Source organism: Littorina saxatilis, linkage group LG17, assembly GCF_037325665.1.
Source record: "Littorina saxatilis isolate snail1 linkage group LG17, US_GU_Lsax_2.0, whole genome shotgun sequence".
Lineage (NCBI taxonomy): Eukaryota > Metazoa > Mollusca > Gastropoda > Littorinimorpha > Littorinidae > Littorina > Littorina saxatilis.
The window spans coordinates 38,858,139-38,875,996 of record NC_090261.1 but is presented as its reverse complement, the minus strand read 5'-3'; the positions used below and the strand labels follow the sequence as shown (position 1 = coordinate 38,875,996).

At 41.2% G+C, this 17,858-nt stretch overlaps 1 protein-coding gene across 2 annotated transcripts; it reads right to left on the bottom strand.

The window, feature by feature from the left end:
* Positions 1–1,233: 1,233 nt before the first annotated feature.
* On the bottom strand, positions 1,234–16,995 carry LOC138952435 (endoplasmic reticulum lectin 1-like). 2 transcript variants are annotated; one of them, XM_070324104.1, is made up of 14 exons: positions 16,771–16,995; positions 15,553–15,645; positions 14,971–15,051; positions 14,616–14,693; positions 13,802–13,880; positions 13,572–13,609; positions 12,971–13,191; positions 11,666–11,783; positions 10,006–10,197; positions 8,822–8,881; positions 8,333–8,442; positions 7,136–7,213; positions 3,074–3,152; positions 1,234–1,453 (listed from the first exon to the last, which is right to left on the bottom strand). In XM_070324104.1, exons 1-14 carry the CDS (start codon positions 16,903–16,905, stop codon positions 1,379–1,381), a joined length of 1,437 nt encoding a protein of 478 aa, XP_070180205.1. In that variant the 5' UTR covers positions 16,906–16,995; the 3' UTR covers positions 1,234–1,378. The 2 variants fall into 2 exon arrangements, with proteins under 2 accessions (XP_070180205.1, XP_070180206.1); XM_070324105.1 differs by having other exon boundaries at positions 10,006–10,194.
* Between the last annotated feature and the right edge of the window lie 863 nt (positions 16,996–17,858).

Here is a 17,858-nt window from a genome sequence, read left to right as displayed (position 1 = left end):
CTGGGTATATATTCGTGTTTCTATAACCCACCGAACTCTGACATGGATTACAGGATCTTTTTCGTGCGCACTTGGTCTTGTGCTTGCGTGTACACACGAGGGTGTTCGGACACCGAGGAGAGTCTGCACACAAAGTTGACTCTGAGAAATAAATCTCTCGCCGAACGTGGGGACGAACTCACGCTGACAGCGGCCAACTGGATACAAATCCAGCGCGCTACCGACTGAGCTACATCCCCGCCCCAAACTCTGTATTCAAGTTTACTTCGGTTATGAACAGAAACAACATCAAGAGAAAATATCCTAGTTATTGTGTCACGAGCTATAGGATTGTAAAACCTTCATTTTAACTGAAATTACTAACAGTACGTAGAGTATATGTAATTTAATCAAACATTTTAGTAATAAATTTTCATTTGATTAATATACTTACCAACTCACAGAGCAATTTACCTCAGTTTAGTGCTAGGACGCTTGTACGCATCACCTTGGTAACAAGGGAAGCAACCCTAAAAAAAGAACGGCCTTGACCCTTTAGAAGGACCACGTAGAGTATATGTAATTTAATGAGGTTAATATATATATATGACTAACAAAAAAACAAACAAACAAACAGACTTTCCGTTGTCACTTTGAAATGTACGGAAAATTGTAAATTTACATAAAAAAATCTCACATCTGGTTACATGTGGAACTACCGACTCCAGCTGTATATACCCCTGATGTTTGAACGCTTATTCGAAGGAAGCTAGTATGCACTATGAAGGCCACAAAGTGGAAGACAAAATTGAGGTCGCAAATAAAAATCTCATAAGAACACATTCAAAACAGACTGATGGCTAATGCCAAAAACCAAGATAAAGAAAAAGTTTGAGCAATATATGCATATGAAACTACCTGTCACCACTCGATCCCCACACCCATTTTCCTGCAAACTTAATATCATTCATGCACACATTCAAAGAAGCACCGGCCACACTCACTCTTTCGCCTCAAACACACACACACACACTCTCTCCCACACACGCACACTCTCTCTCTCTCTCTCTCTCTCTCTCTCTCTCTCTCTCTCTCTCTCTCTCTCTCTCTCTCTCTCTCTCTCTCTCTCTCTCTCTCTCTCTCTCTCTCTCTCTCTCTCTCTCTCTCTCTCTCTCTCTCTCTCTCTCTCTCTCTCTCTCTCTCTCTCTCTCTCTCTCTCTCTCTCTCTCTCTCTCTCTCTCTCTCTCTCTCTCTCTCTCTCTCTCTCTCTCTCTCTCTCTCTCTCTCTCTCTCTCTCTCTCTCTCTCTCTCTCTCTCTCCCACACACAAATGCAGTGTTTTAAATCTAACTGATCACAGATAAATCAGGATGTGTAAGTTGGCAGATTGGAGATTGATGTTACAAGTTGACATTTTTCAAAAGCGCATTTTCATCCGCTTGATCCATCAGTTCACACAGCATGGCAGATTCAACCTGTCAATCGAAAAATTACACAGGGTTGATTTAATTATGGAGGAGAAATCTGTTGCATGACTGATTGTTCACAGTGGAAGCAGTCTGCAAGAAATGTGCACTGCATACTACATACATGCACGCCCATTTCATCATTACTTCCGTAAATCTTTTTTCTCACACATTCACATATGGGTTCAGCACACACCCGCGCACACACACACACACACACACACACACACACACACACACACACACACACACACACACACACAAACAAACAAACACACTGCTGTCCCTGGTGTAAACTCTGTGTGTATGTGTGCCTTTGACATTCAAGCATGTGTGTGTGTCTTAAACCACAGTGTTATTCCCAGCATCAGAAGACAAAAGGTCAGTCGGACATGGATTGAAAATAATGTATGAGTCAAAATGTCCTGGCTTTGTCAGCTTGGCAGGAAAATGGTGGTCAAAAGGCCTACATTTTAAAATGATCAGACGTTTGATAGACCAGGGGTTAGACGAATGCATAAGATAAAAAAAAAGTATATACCAATGACCGAAAACTGAGGCCTTGGAGTAGGAACAACACTGAGTCTCTGTCTCTGTTTGACTTTTAGGAAAAGAACGGAAAGCAAATGGAAAAAAAGTTTGCTGAAAGAATCTATCCTTACCCTACCCGCATACAACCAACAATTGTAACCATCAGACATGAGACCAGCAAATGTTCCAAAAGTAGGAAAGTAAGCCGCATAGGCCCCTGGTGGGGTCCAGGGGCAACGCCCCGGTAGGGGGTTCAGGGGGACAAAGCCCCCCTGACGGAAAATGAATGTTAGAATTATAAAGGCCATTTTGGGGCCTCTCCTGATAGCAAAAAATTAGATCATGCCTTTTTAAAAAGCTATAAAAACCACAAGAATAATATGTTTTAGCATTTTAAACAAAAGTGTAATTTATAACAATCACACACACACAAAACTTACTTGAAAACTTTCAGAACCAACACATTTTTTCCACCAAGTCCGTATTTCATCACGCAGTGGCCGTTGTCGCACCACGTCCACACGGCCTGACCGGGAATGGATATTTTGGCGATACTGTCGCCAATGAGCTGGCGCCTTTCTTTCTTGTTGATAATGATAGTCACTTCTTCTGACAGCCAGTTGGCTTTCCACTTGTTTTTCACACTTTGGTCGTCGATCGTAAGAGCTTCCACAGCCGACAAAACAATACGGAATCCAGACGCCATGATGCTACCTTTTTCACCTTCGGCGTTTGGAGATCGGCAGCCAATCAAAACAACCCGCAAACCGCCATCGGTGAATAATTAGGCCTAGGCGATAATCGTCGGAGATCGACAGCCAATCAAACGCGACCCATGATACTGCTATGTGTTCACGCGAGTGCTGGGGTGTGAACGCACTGACTTCAGACGCAGACAGCTACAGCTGAACGGTTCATACCACCACCACCACCCCCCCCCCTTTTTTTTCTCAACGAATTTGCATCGATCTCAAGAATGGTCTGTGAGCTAAGGAAATTATCGGAATTCCGATAAAATTCGGACCAGTCCCATGTCTGAACCATGTGCACAAAACTACAGACTTGTTCAAACATGGAAAAGGACAAATCAGTACTTACGACTAAAACATATTCACAGCTTGAAGGTTCTGACAAAAACAGCGAAACTCCATGAGGACTCTGGCTGTTAGCAACACACCTGTAGATAAAACAAACAGTGTTATAAACTCATACATTAATTTATCAGTAAAAACCATGAGATCATGACATTTACAACAACAACAAAAAGCCTAAAAGCATGACGCCCTCCGACCCCGACCCCCCCCCCCCCCCCCCAAAAAAAAAATTTAAATAAAAGTTTAATGCAGAATCATGCAATTTGGGGATCTCTGGAACTCTTATAATGCTGGAACATGATGACGGCTATCTCCCGATATAACCCCGTCGGTTCAATCTTCAAATGGTTCAACACCGTACCGATTCTGGATTCCCGGTAGAACCGGAATGGGTAAGCTAACTATAAAATTAGTAACGGGAAAAACAACTTCAACGGCACTCTATATATACTCCAGTTATAGCCCCGTCTGCTTCTTTCCGTCCATATGATTTTCAGTAGAGACGGGGCTATATCGGGAGTATATATAGACACAGGACATCTTCTGAATTTAGTTATTTTAATTTTATATCCGTTTTCTGACAATGTAAAATCTGCACGAAAAAGGGTTTGCTTTTTGGGGATAATTTAATGCAGATAGCAAGGGGCGTGGAAAGAGGGGGGTGCAAAAGAGAGACGGGGTGATTTAATAGCCCCGCGGTTTGACATGAATACTTACAATAGCAAAACTGAATAAAATGTGCGTCTGCGTGTGCGTGGGTGTGGGCGCGTATGTGCGTCTGCGTGTGTGTGGATGTGGGTGCGTGCGTGCGTGCGTGCGTTTGTTTGTGTGTATGTGTGTGTGGACGGAACGAGTCATAATGAACAGGCTTTTCCCAGAAGTTCTTTGTCAGTGACAGGCTTGGCTGTGTCTGTCTCTTTTTGTCATGACTCTGTGACTATCTCTCTGTCATGGTCGGATTAATCAACGGAATGAACCATATCTGTTACAGAACTTCTCTTTCTCTGTAACTGTCTCTTTCTGTCATGGTCTGATTTATCGACGGAATGAATGGTATATGTTCCCAGACCGTCTCTCTCTCTCTCTCTCTGTCTCTCTCTCTGCCATGGTCTGATTTATTTCTCTCTCTATCTATCTCTCTCTTTCTCCTTCTCTCTCTCTCTCCGTCTCTCTCTCTCTCTCTCTCTCTCTCTCTCTCTCTCTCTCTCTCTCTCTCTCTCTCTCTCTCTCTCTCTCTCTCTCTCTCTCTCTCTCTCTCTCTCTCTCTCTCTCTCTCTCTCTCTCTCTCTCTCTCTCTCTCTCTCTCTCTCTCTCTCTGAGTTTCTGCCATGGTCTGATTTATCGACGGAATGAACCATATCTGTTCCCAGAACTTTTTTCTCTCTGTGAGTGTGACTGTCTCTTTCTGTCATGATCGGATTTATCAACGAATTCTCTCTCTCTCAGCTGACTGTTTCTTTTTTTCATGGTCGGATTTAATTTATAGACGGAATAAACCATATCTGTTCCAGAACTACTCTCTCCGTGTGATTGTCTCTTTCTGTTATGGTCGGATTTATCGACGAAATGAACCATATTTGTTCCCAGAACGTTTCTGTCTGTGAGACTGTATGTTTCTGCCATGGTCGGATTTATCAACGGAATGAACCATATCATTCTGTTCCCAGAACTTTTCTCTCTCTCTGTGACTGCATCTCTTTCTGTCATGGTTGGATTTATCAACAGAATGCCGGAACCATATCTGTTCCATAACTACTCTCTCTATCTGACTCACTTTCTATCATGGTCGGATTTGTCTACGAAATGAACCAAATCTGCTCCCTGAACGTTTCTCTCTCTATGTGACTGTCTCTTTCTCTCATGGTCAGATTTATCGACGAAATGCACCATATCTGTTCCCAGAACTTTTTTCTCACTATCTGACTGTCTCTTTCTGTAATGGTCAGATCTATCGACGGAATGAACCATATCTGTTCCCAGAACTTTTCTCTCACTATGTGACTCTCTTTCTCTCATGGTCGGATTTATCGAAGGAATGAACCATATCTGTTCTCAAAACTTCTCCATATCTCTGTGGCGGTCTCTTTCTGTCATGGTCGGATTTATCAATGGAATGAACCATATCTGTTCCCAGAACTTATCCGGGTCTCCGAGGCACAGAAACATGGAACAGATATGGTTCATTTCGTCCATAAGTCCAGCCATGACAGAAAGAGGTCGCCATAGAAAGAGAGAGAGAAGATTTGGGAACAGATATGGTTTATTCCGTCGATAAATCCGACCATGACAGAAAGATAGTCACAGAGTCGGCATGAACCATATCTGTTCCCAGAACTTATCCGGGTCTCCGAGTCACACAAAAATAGAAGTGCTGGGAACAGATATATTTTATTTCGTCCATAAGTCCAGCCATGACAGAATAAGACAGTGACAGAGAGATGGAAGATTTGGGAACAAAATAATATGGCTCTTTCCGTCGATAAATCCGACCATGACAGAAAGAGACAGTCACAGAAAGACAGAGAGAAGATTTGGTTACAGATATGGTTTATTCCGTCGATAAATCCGACCATGACAGAAAGATACAGTCAAAGAGTCGACATGAACCATGTTCCCAGAACTTATCCGGCTCTCCGAGTCTCAAAAAATAGAAGTGATAGGAACAGATATAGGGCTTACTTCATTTCGTCCATAAGGCCCGCCATGACAGAAAGAGACAGTCAGAGAGAGATAGAAGAAATGGGAAAAAATATGACTCTTTCTGTTGATAAATCCGACCATGACAGAAAGAGACAGTGAGTCAGGGAGAGATAGAAGAAATGGGAAAAATATGACTCTTTTTGTTGATAAATCCGACCATGACAGAAAGCGACAGTGGGTCAGAGAGAGATAGAAGAAATGGGAACAAATATGACTCTTTCTGTTGATGAGTCCGACCATTACAGAAAGCGACAGTGGGTCAGAGAGAGATAGAAGAAATGGGAACAAATATGACTCTTTCTGTTGATGAGTCCGACCATTACAGAAAGCGACAGTGGGTCAGAGAGAGATAGAAGAAATGGGAACAAATATGACTCTTTCTGTTGATGAGTCCGACCATTACAGAAAGCGACAGTGGGTCAGAGAGAGATAGAAGAAATGGGAACAAATATGACTCTTTCTGTTGATGAGTCCGACCATTACAGAAAGCGACAGTGGGTCAGAGAGAGATAGAAGAAATGGGAACAAATATGACTCTTTCTGTTGATGAGTCCGACCATTACAGAAAGAGACAGTCACAGAGAGATAGAAGATTTGGGAACAAATCCTTCTCTTTGTGACTGTCTCTTTCTGTCATGACTAGACTAATCAACGAAATGAACCATATCTTTCCTAGCATTTCTATGTTTTCGTGCCTCGGGAAGCCGGAGAAGTTCTTGGAACAGATATGGTTTATTCCGACGATAAATCCGACCATGACAGAAAGAGACAGTCACAGAGGGAGAGAAGTTCTGGGATCTGATACGGTTCATTCCGTCAAGAAATCTGACCATGACAAAAAGAGACACACACTATTTTTGCTATTTTTGCTACTATTAAACGGGGCTATTAAATCACCCCGTCTCTCTTTTTCACCCCCCTCTTTCCACGCCCCTTGCTATCTGCATTAAATGATCTCCAAAAAGCAAACCCTTTTTCGTGCAGATTTTAGATTGTCAGAAAACGGATATAAAATTAAAATAACTAAATTCAGAAGATGTCCTGTGTCTATATATACTCCCGATATAGCCCCGTCTCTACTGAAAATCATATGGACGGAAAGAAGCAGACGGGGCTATAACTGGAGTATATATGGAGTGCCGATGAAGTTGGTTTTCCCGTTCCGTACGCATTCCGGTTCTAGGAATCCATAACCGGTACGGTACGGTGTTTGTAGTTATGAACCATTTGAAGATTCGAACCGACGGGGTTATATCTGGAGATTGCCCATGATGACTTACACAAGAAGGAATTTTTATTTTTTTTATTTTTTTTTTTTAGATGAACATCCCTCCATTTCTAATAACAAAATAAATGATCGACTCACTTTAGTCTTACTTCCACCTTTCTAGGTTTGCCTGTCAAGTCACAAAGGTCTCCACCGGTGTAGAGGTAGTTCAGGTATCTGTAAGGAAAAACATCATGCCATGATTACCATTACCGGTTCAAGACTTTATATCTGTGGGCCCTGTTTTCTTTCATTTTAAGCCTTTATAAATTGTTAATACTGTACCTTTAAGGCACAGTAAGCCTCCCGTAAACCATCACAGATACTGTCAGGCTTTTACACACACTACAAACACCCTTCCATTTGAACGCTCACTGAACGGGAACATTCTGGCTGCTTTCCGTCGAGAGTGAGACATTTTCAAAGAATTTATTTTCGTGGACCGTCTCTTCCACAATCAGGCGCCTCGTTTTTGGCGCTAGAACTAACTTTTAAAATCTAAATAATAAATTGACAGCTTGTAACACAAACATTCCGAAATCATAAAAGATTTCTTTTTTCAGCAAGACAACATCAGTACAATTCGAAGTTTTGAAAGTTTAAAAAAAGATAGGCTGGAAGCAGGGTCACGAAAGGTCGTGTCTCAAAGCAGACGATTTTTCTGCATAGCGCTCGCTTTTTTTTAAGCCAGCCGCCGCCGACAAGTTCGTGTGACTCTTAGAGGTACACAATAACGTGCTATTGCAGATACAGCAGATTGACTTGAAATCACAAACTGACGACTAAATTGTGAAACAAACGAAAGTGGATCACACGGGTTCACGATGGCTCAGGGTTTAGATAAACCACGAAATCTGGTGTGTGGTTTACGCGAGCTAAATAGCAATGCAAACGAACAGTTCCATGTAATGTTATTAAATGCTATTGCAAGTGTGTTCCAAAAGCTTAGAACTTCTTTTCTCATTGGAAGATTTAAATCGTTTTGTAAACCATTTGAGACATACTGGGGCTTTAACTAAGACATAAAAGCCGTTGTTAACTCAAGTGTGAACCACAAAACTAATTTCAACACAGTAACTGAACACAACTCATTAGCATCTTCACTGTATTTTTGGGGGGGACAAAACGCAGTTCTAAACGCCTAGTTTTACAAAGTGTATGTGTGTCTGTGTGTGTGCTTGTGTAGTTGAGTGCATACATAAATGCAGATCAGACATTTTGGAGTGAGTTAAAATCTAGCTCAGATGCTGTATATGTATCAAATTTAACAATATATAGGCGATATTTTTTACTCACTTTCTCTGTCCTGTAGGCTTTGGTTTTTTATTGGGATGTCCTGCCAGCCACTGAATGTGTGCCTCTTCATCAAAATTGCCCAGCAATACGGAAACTTCTCCATTCTTATCCTGAGCAACATGAAAGAAAAATTATGCTTTATTCAAAAACAAAACATCAAACAAACAAACGCACAAGAAACAAAACACACACACACACACACACACACACACACACACACACACACACACACACACACACACACACACACACACACACTAACAGCAACAACAAATGAAAAAAGGCACATCTACGTATGTGTACACTGACATAAACAGTGGAGCAGAAGCACTCACACTATTTTTGCAAACATTTAAATACACACACATGCACACACGCACAATGGCAAACAAACAAACACACAAATGTCATAAAATTCAAAATCTACACTGACCTTTCTATACAAAACTGCTATCAGCACAAAAGAGATAGCGATAATACACCCCTCACCTTGTGGAACTGGCGAGCGTATCGGCCAAGACACACTTCATGTTTCCACCACCCCGCACCCTGCACACCATCAACTACATATTATTTTGCCCTTTAAAAAATATTTGTTTATGGTTTTGAGACAAACGGGTCCTCAGGGGTAGCAGTCAATAAAAAAGCTTTGGAGAAAGAGGAATCAACAGTAGCAAAATTTGAAATGTATGGATTCATAATTACAGCTGTTGAACAAGTCTGCTGAATTACTGAATGTCACCACATAAATATCATATGATCAGAATACTTGCATGAAAATAATATCACCTCGAATGTTAAGCTGGAAGGGAGATATCAAAGTCATCAGGGAAGATATTAAGGTCAGATATTAAAGTCTTCATACCACCCTTCCCTTTCCTTTTGTGATGTGAAAATAGCAAAATACAAATCTATGATAAATGAGCCAGTCTTGTATAGTGACATAAATATCTGACTGGAGAGACTAAATTTACACTTTACTGGTATTAGGTGTCCCTTGAAATATCAGTCACAGCTGAGCCTTATTGCGTGTTTTTGTGTGTGTGTTATTGTTGCTATGGTTGAACATTATGGTAAGGCCAAAAAAAATAAATTGTCTGTTTAGGGTAACCCGACCGACCCTATCGATTTGGCGCCGACCCAAAAACTTTTTTTTGATTTAAAAAAAGAAAAAGAAAAAAAAAAAGGTAAAAATGCTAAATAGAGACATTTGGCGTTTCTTTCTCTCCCTTTCTCTCTGTTTTATTTATACGTTAGTTTTGAAACATGTATTCATCAAATATAAGAAGTGAATGTTCAGTCAACATAGCATTTACAAAAAAAAAACAAAAAAAAACCCTACCTACCTACCGACCCTACTTTTTTTGGTCATGTTACCCTAAACAGACAATTTTTTTTTTTTGGCCTAATGGTGATGTGTGTGTGTGTGTATGTGTGTGTGTGTGATTGTGTGTGTGTGTGTGTGTGTGTGTGTGTGTCTGCAAATCTCTGTGTGTATGTGTGAGAGTTTTTTTGGGAAGGGGAAGGGGAGTGTTGTTTTTGTGTTTTTCTGACTGTGATAGAAGTATTCATGTGAAAAGAACAAATTTGTTGTTGTTGATAACATAAAAATAACACATCTCTTCAAATCAAACTTCTACACCTGCAGAGGCTTAGCTGCCATGCAGACTTACCCCTTGTAAACAGTAGTCCCCAGACAAGAGATCTCTCAGAACCTGGTGGTCGGTCAGTTTATTAATGGATGTGCTGACCCCAAGGGCGGGTGTCGACTTGGACGTTAGAATTTTGGGGACTTTGCGTTCTGTGGGTTGTGCGGGCGCCTCCATGCTTTCATCTGTTTCTGGCATGCCAAACAGTAACTCCTGCTGAGAGGAACCAAAAATGCAAATGCTTATACGACTCGACTTTCATCATGTGTGTAAGTGTGAGGTGTTTTTGATTTGTAAAGTGCTTGGAGCTGTGAATCGGGACTTGCACAATAGAAAATTGATTTATTATTATTATTATTATTATTATAATTTATATGTAATACAGTTGAATCTGTCAAAAAGGACCACCCAAGGGAAGCAAACAAACATGGTGGTGACAGACAGGTGGTCGGTATGGAAAGGTGAACTAATGAGAAGAAAAACGGGTCTGGGATCCATGGGAGTGGTGGTTGTATTGTCACTTTGGGGAGGTGGTCGCAAGGGCAGGCTCGACCGTATATGAATCTATACCCAAGTATTTGCTGGTCTAGCTTTATCAAATAATGTTCAAGAGAACGATGATTTCCTTCCTACTTGACCCCATTCTGACCTGTATCAATCCATATATATATACAGTGGAATCCAGCTATAACCAACCTGGGTATAAAGAAATCCCTCTTTCAACAAACTGCCATTGATTTTCCGGCAGACAGCCTTCTATTTCTTACTTGTTACTTTCCGGCTACATCGAACCTTTTGAACTCATTTGCATAACGAACCCCTCTTTTAACAAACACGTTTTCATTGCCCCAGAGGCGTTTTGTCTCTAAAAGTCACAAGGCTATAACGAACTGATGTTAATAATTGTCGCCAAAGACAAAAATACACAAAAATACACAAACACAAGTGCACATCGCGTGATGAGCCAACTCTGAACAAACAGCGGGAGGTGCACGGACCAGCCACCGCCGCTGTGTTGACCCAGAACCGCTCCCAACACCAACTGCCACAGAAGCACGTGTTGCTGCCAATACCCTACGTCGCTACTTGCAGGCAAAGTGCAGCGATGTTTGTGACTTGGATATGATCTCCAAATTGGAGTGTACAGTGGAGAAGTGTGCCAGTTCTGAGCAGCGTCAGACAAACATTCTGGACTTTTTCAAAACAGCTTAGTACGTGTGTCGCGGCAGTGTCAGTGTGTGCAGTGTCTTTTTTGACGGACACGGAGATTGATCAGAATGTACATGTACATGCTTTTACACGACTTTTTAAATTTTACTTCTAAAATTGTGACAGTAAAGTGAACATTTGAACTATGCCTCTCTCTATGGATTATATTATGAAGCTGTTGAAAACATGCAGAGATTGTACTCTCCAAGGAAAGATCGATGGGACGATCATTTGAAGGTGAGTGGGAAAACTTGCCATTTAGGGTTGAAAACTCTACAGCAAATTGCTGATGTAACAAACTAAAATGTATCTCCCTTGAGATTCGTTGTACCCGGACTCCACTGTATATAGTTATTCAATCTGGGTTAACACTACTCATTACTAATGCGGCATTACCAATACCCTCCTGATAGCTCAGGTGAGTAAAAAACAGAAACAAAACAAAACCTCTGTGAATAATGACAGAGACAATTACCTGTTGTGCAGCATCTAAACGCTTGGTCTCTCTTTCCCAGGTGTCAAGGGTGAGAGGTTTCTGTGGTGATCCAGACAAAGAGTGACAGCTGATCTTGTTCATCGGTGGGTTCTTCGGCCTGAGGAAAGCAATGTGTACCATCAAACTATCAGCATGCGCATAGGGCTAATTTATGCTGAAGATTTTTCTTTTTTTTCTCTCCTCATTGTACAGTCATGTACACTGACCCTTCCATAAAACAAATAATAAAATAAGCAGACTTGCAAATTAAATCCACATACAAAGCAGACATCAATCACAATCACTTTCAGTTTCTGCACATCTGTTCCCACTTGCTTCAAACACACACACACACATACAGACTTGACTTTTCATTATTTGCATAGCCATTACCGACGCTGATGGGGTCTATGTCGACCAAAAGAGTGGGATTCCCTGTAGGTGGAGTTCCTGGAGGGGGATTCCCTGTATACAGGGAATACCACAGGATTTAGTTCCTGTAGCGTGTCGCTGATATCGCTGAAAGTCACGTGATGCTTGGCGACATCAGTAGAATTTGATGTTTTTCAATCTTTTTTGATATTTCTTAGAAATTCGAGTATGGTTTGCAAGTTTCATTGAAAAACTCCACCCGGTGGGATTCCCTGTATACAGGGAATCCCCCTCCAGGAACTCCACCTACAGGGAATCCCACTCTTTTGGTCGACATAGACCCCATCAGCATTACTGACCTAAACTACAAAGAGAAAAAACACCAGATAAATTCAAAATCACAGTTATGTACTTACCATTTGATTAGATCACATATTTATTACATCTTCCCTCCAATCACATCCACCCGCCCTCCCCCATCTTTCCACATACTTCTTAGTTCTACAGTGGAATCCCCCTTTAAAGATCCCCTCTTCCCCCCCCCCCCCCCCTCCCCCTTTTTAAGACCTTAATTTTCAAGATCTTTTGTTCTGTAAATTTAGCCTAATTTTCAGACTCCCTCCTTTTAACACTTTCTACCCCACCTATGTTGACCAAGTTTTTTTTTAGCCTAGACCAGCTGTGCTGCAGCAGGTCACTCAGAATTGTAGTAACTGTGTATCAACACGCTGGAATGCAGGCGTTGTATGGACGTTACAGGAAGCGACTGAAGCTGACAGTCTGAGCGGATATATTCGTACCTGGTCAGATAGAGCCATATGAGTGGGTACGAATATATCCGTACCTGGGAGACAATGAGTTAAAGACCTGAATTTCTCAGGTTGTTTGAGGTCTGACAAGGAGGGTTCCACTGTATACAGAATCACAACGTACCTGAAGTGAGGATGTGAACATAAGACAGAAACAAGCACCATGACTTCGTATTCACAGGTTGATGTTTCCTTCATTTCGTACACCTCTCCGTGCCCGTCAGGTTGACACACATACAAAACGCGTGTCAGCCGCGGTTTTCCCGTCAGGTCACACGGTGTTCCCTCTTTCATCGTCACTTCATAGTATGGGAGGTCCACCCCATCTATGCGCCTGCTTTTTACCTGGAAGGAAGTAAGTAACTTTTTAAACAGTTTGGATGGTTGGAGCTGAAATTATACTTGCTTGCTTCAAGAGAGATAGTGAGAGAGAGAGAGAGAGTGTGTGTGTGCATGTGTGTGCATGTGTCACTTTGTGTGTGTCACCCTGTACATGCGTGTGTGTATGTATGAGCCTGTCAAACTTTCTGTAACTCTGTGCATTTGTGTCTGTGTATGCAACCAATGCATGTCTGTTAGCATGTTTCTGCATATACACATAGGCACTCAAATAATGCCTAATGATCGTTGTTGTTTGCAATCTAGCAAAAGTAATGTTCTCTAGAAAATCAATGTAAAATGCACGTGTTTGTACAATTCAGGCATAGTTTAACAGTTTAACTTACATTTGCGTCTGCAGGTGGTGGAGTACCATCTGCTTGGTCTGCAATTTAAAAAAAATAAAATTAAAAAAAATAAACTGCTGACAAGGAAATATAAGCTCGACTGATACAAACAATGTTACTGACAATATAAACAGAGCAAAAATGGAACCAACAAATCACTAAACAATAATGAATACACGTTTTCAGAGAAAATCCTAATATAAACACACACACACACACACACATCTAACCTGTAGTGTCACTGCCTGCGGCAGTACCAGCAAAGTTGGGGTCACCGAATCCAAGGAAATATTCCTGTAGCTTTGTCTTCTGTCATCAGATTGCAAAACAAAAAACAAAAACTTGAAATCAAATGAGGCAAAGTGCTATGATCAGATGTGAGTGTTCTAAATATAACATGTTTAACAAGAGTAAGAAAGAGTGATGCGGAACCAATCTTTGGCACCCGAGAGAATAACAAGCACTGAAATGAACAAGTGACTTACATCCTCTGAAAAGTAATGGTCAACCAGTAAGTCCTACGAGTTTTGAATTCATATGACAGTTTTTCGTATCAAAATAAAAATGTTGATGTGTTCTTGCACTTCAATTGTGACTGGTTGTTGTGATAACACGACCGTTTCTCTCTCTGTGTGTGAAGTGTATTCTGATTGACTCTTTGGTAATACAGTGGTACCTGCGATGAAAGGACACCCTTGGGACCAGCCAGAAGTGTCCCTACATTGCAGGTGTCCTGTCATGACAGGTATACTTTGGTAGAGATAATATAAAAAGGGACAAGAGAAGGTGTCCTTCTAAGGGAGGTGTCCTCTCATGGGAGGGTCCACACATCGCAGGTACTGCTGTACAGTGGAACCCCTCTTTTAAGATCTCTAAAAATCTAACTCAGAACATTAGGTCTTAAAAGTGAGGTAAATTTACAGAGGTTATTAACAAAAAATCTGAAAAAGAGGGAGGTCTTAATAAATTGGGGGGGGGGGGGGGAGGGGGGGTCAAGGGGGATTTCACTATAAAGGTTTATAAAACACATTGGGCTAAGCTTACCTTTCCTTGTTCTTTCGCTTCATGGTACTGCCTGAGATGCTTCCCATGACATAATTCATATGTCCAGTAACTCTCAAGCTGCAATGACAAAAGTAGTCAACAAGATTCTGAGAAACCTACACAGGCAAAACACACACTATCACACACACACACAAACTTTCTCAATCCTCTCACTTTACCACCTTCAATTTCAAAGTATTTTGTAAATGTAGCAATAGCAGGCACTAATCCCTGTGTGACTATGAACTATAAATCATGGGTTGCTTCAGGGTTGAATATCACATAAATATGTCCACACACACACATATACACACACACACACACACAGGCTTCAGGCAAAAAAGCATGTACATACCCTGTAAGAACATGTTGTCTGCTGAAAAAGTCTAGCCATAAGTGTTGACGCAGTAGGGCCTTGGTACTCATCAGCACCTTCCTGAAACAAACATAGTAAATCCACTGATAATCCAGACTACCATAAATACCACAGTAACCTTCCTACAGTAGGTAAGTGTAGATATATATTTCCAAATATCAACAGGAATTACACAACATTTAACATTTACATCACGCAAGTTCTTCATATTTCAGCTGAGAAACTGGCCAATAAAAGAGCAAAAAAGTAATACATGTAATGATGTATGGCAATAAAAAAATTAAAAATAGTTGTAAACTATGCCAAGTGTGATAATCTATTCAATTTCAAGCTCTTATATAAGTTAAAGTAAAGAAACTAGCACAATAATGATATACATCATCACATGTAAGCATTTAACTTTGGCTTGAACTCATTTTGCAGGGAAAAAGTACATGTAGTTACATAAAATGATAAATGTCAACAAAAAGATCTGAACACTACTCTGCACTGCAAGGCTTATGAGATCTTTGTAACTCCCCATACATCGTTCATACAGAAAAAGAGGAGATCTATACCAACCAGGCGTTTTTTGTCATAGACTTCTGGCAGAATGCATCGGTACTGCTCTTTGTCCTTGGTCATAACAACCACATTTTCAGAAGAGATTCCTTCCTGAAAGAAAAAGGATAATTGAAATAAGGCAACCCATTATAAAACATTGCTACATTTGATTTCTTTCACATATACACGTAACAGCGATCAAGCCAGCTGATAATGGTTTATTCAAAAACACACACATGCAGCCAGATGTGCACCAAATCCATTTATGCAGTCATGGTAATTTGTCAAAATCATCGTTGTCAGAAAAGAATCTGTGAAACTGAGTAGTGCATATGAACCAGTAGGTTTGTAACTTTGCAAATTTGATGGGTTATACTGCAGTTATACCTATACTTTTTGGCTCACGTAAGTGTAGCCTATGCGATCGTAACTTTGTCTGTCTGTGCGTGCGTGCGTGCGTGCGTCTGTGCGTGTGTATGTCTGTGGTAGAAACTCTAACATTTGAAGACGTCACATTACATTGACGTCACATTATGACGTAAGAGGGTTAGACGTCACGCGAAGGAAGTACTGACAGTCTCGGTCATTATTATTTTGAGCGCGCCGAGACTAGTTGGCAGTCGTGTCCTTGTAAGTAGGCTACATGCAGACAGACAGATCTAGATCTAGTGTCTCGCTTTCTTGCACAGTTTCACCTATGCTCTTTCTGTGTGTGTGTGTGTGTGTGTGTGTGTGTGTGTGTGTGTGTGTGTGTGTGTGACGGAGTGATTGAGTTTGTGTTACTGTTTGTCGATTTCTTACGTGAGCCTTGATGGCTTCGCCTCTTGTTTTTATAGTGTACGTTGCCCTAACTTTCACACTTTAAATTGGTAAAGTATCAACGACTGCTGGTTGACACTACCCCAGTTGCTTAATTGTTTGTTTACTGGTTTGCTCTAACATCTGTTTTATCGTTAACAAAATTGTGAAGTAGGTTGATCTGCACTGCACATGCAGGTCCCTCAATGACACAGTACATTTTGTATTTTTCTTGTATTTTTGGTGCCACTGGCACTGGACTGATTTAATTTTTTGTTATAGTTTATCCGAAAAGAAAGATTGAGAGGTACCGAATGAGATTGACAACTTTGCGTCTTTCTTGATCAAAACATAATTATCTGTGGATGGTATGATCTGAAGTTGGAACTGTAAACTTTCTAGCACTACTACTGAAGTACTAGTTAGCAGACGACTCACGATCGGCTCAAGCAGAGGGCCTTTCCAGTCGATCATAAACATTGTTTGATCCATAAACGGATCAAAGCTCCAAACAACAAACGACTGCAGCCATGCAATCGAAAGGATGACGACAACAATAAGTGTCTGAGCCATTTTCACGTCTCTCTCCAGCTGATATGAGCTAAATGAGGCTTGGTTGACGTGGAGCGAGCTCAATAACTGTTGTAAGCCGCCATCTTGTTGTCCCGCAGTGAATTTGCCAACCGAAATCATTTCTTTGGTCTTGGTAAACCTATGAGTCGGAACAACAGGCGTCCGAAATTATATAATCATATTGATAAACGTACATGTATACTTGCGATCGTCCTCGAAAAATATCCTTTAATTTACAACTCGTCTGTCATCTACGCCCTGGAGATACTCATTTAATTTGCCAGAACTTATACATTTTGAAAGAGACATTTGTCACCAAAAGCCTCCTTGGAATGACTGACACATATTTTCCATACCTCCCAACCGTCCTCTGACATGAATGCATGACCTGCTAAAATGTCAATGACTGGTCAAGACACAAATGCTGTTGGATTAAAATATTCATTTCAGTTAAAGGCACAGTAAGCCTCCCGTAAACCATCACAGATACGGTCAGGCTTTTACACACAGTACAAACACCCTTTCATTTAAACACTCACCGCTTGAGAACATCATCAGGGGCAGATCAGTTGCTTTGTAAGGGGGGGGGGGGGGGGGGGCACTTTGAATCGAAAGTGAATGTGATGGGCGCGAAGCACCCGATTAGACTCTATCGGTATTCCAAGCTCTCGTAATCTCTCGCAAACTTCAGAGCATAGCAAAGCATGCGGTACAGCGATCTCGTGCGAGCTGCACAAGCCAAGGTTCGAAGTTCTCGCGATGTTCAAAGCATAACAAATAGCGTGTCTCGCAAGAGCTGCTCAGATACCGAAAAGGTATATTTGCTAGGGGGGTCCGGGGGCATGCCCCCCCGGAAAAAAAATTTGCCCAAAGAAGCAAAATGGTGCCATCTGGTGCCATTTGAACTTAGAAATGGTCATAGAATCAGCATAGAAAAATCTTTTTTTTTCTTC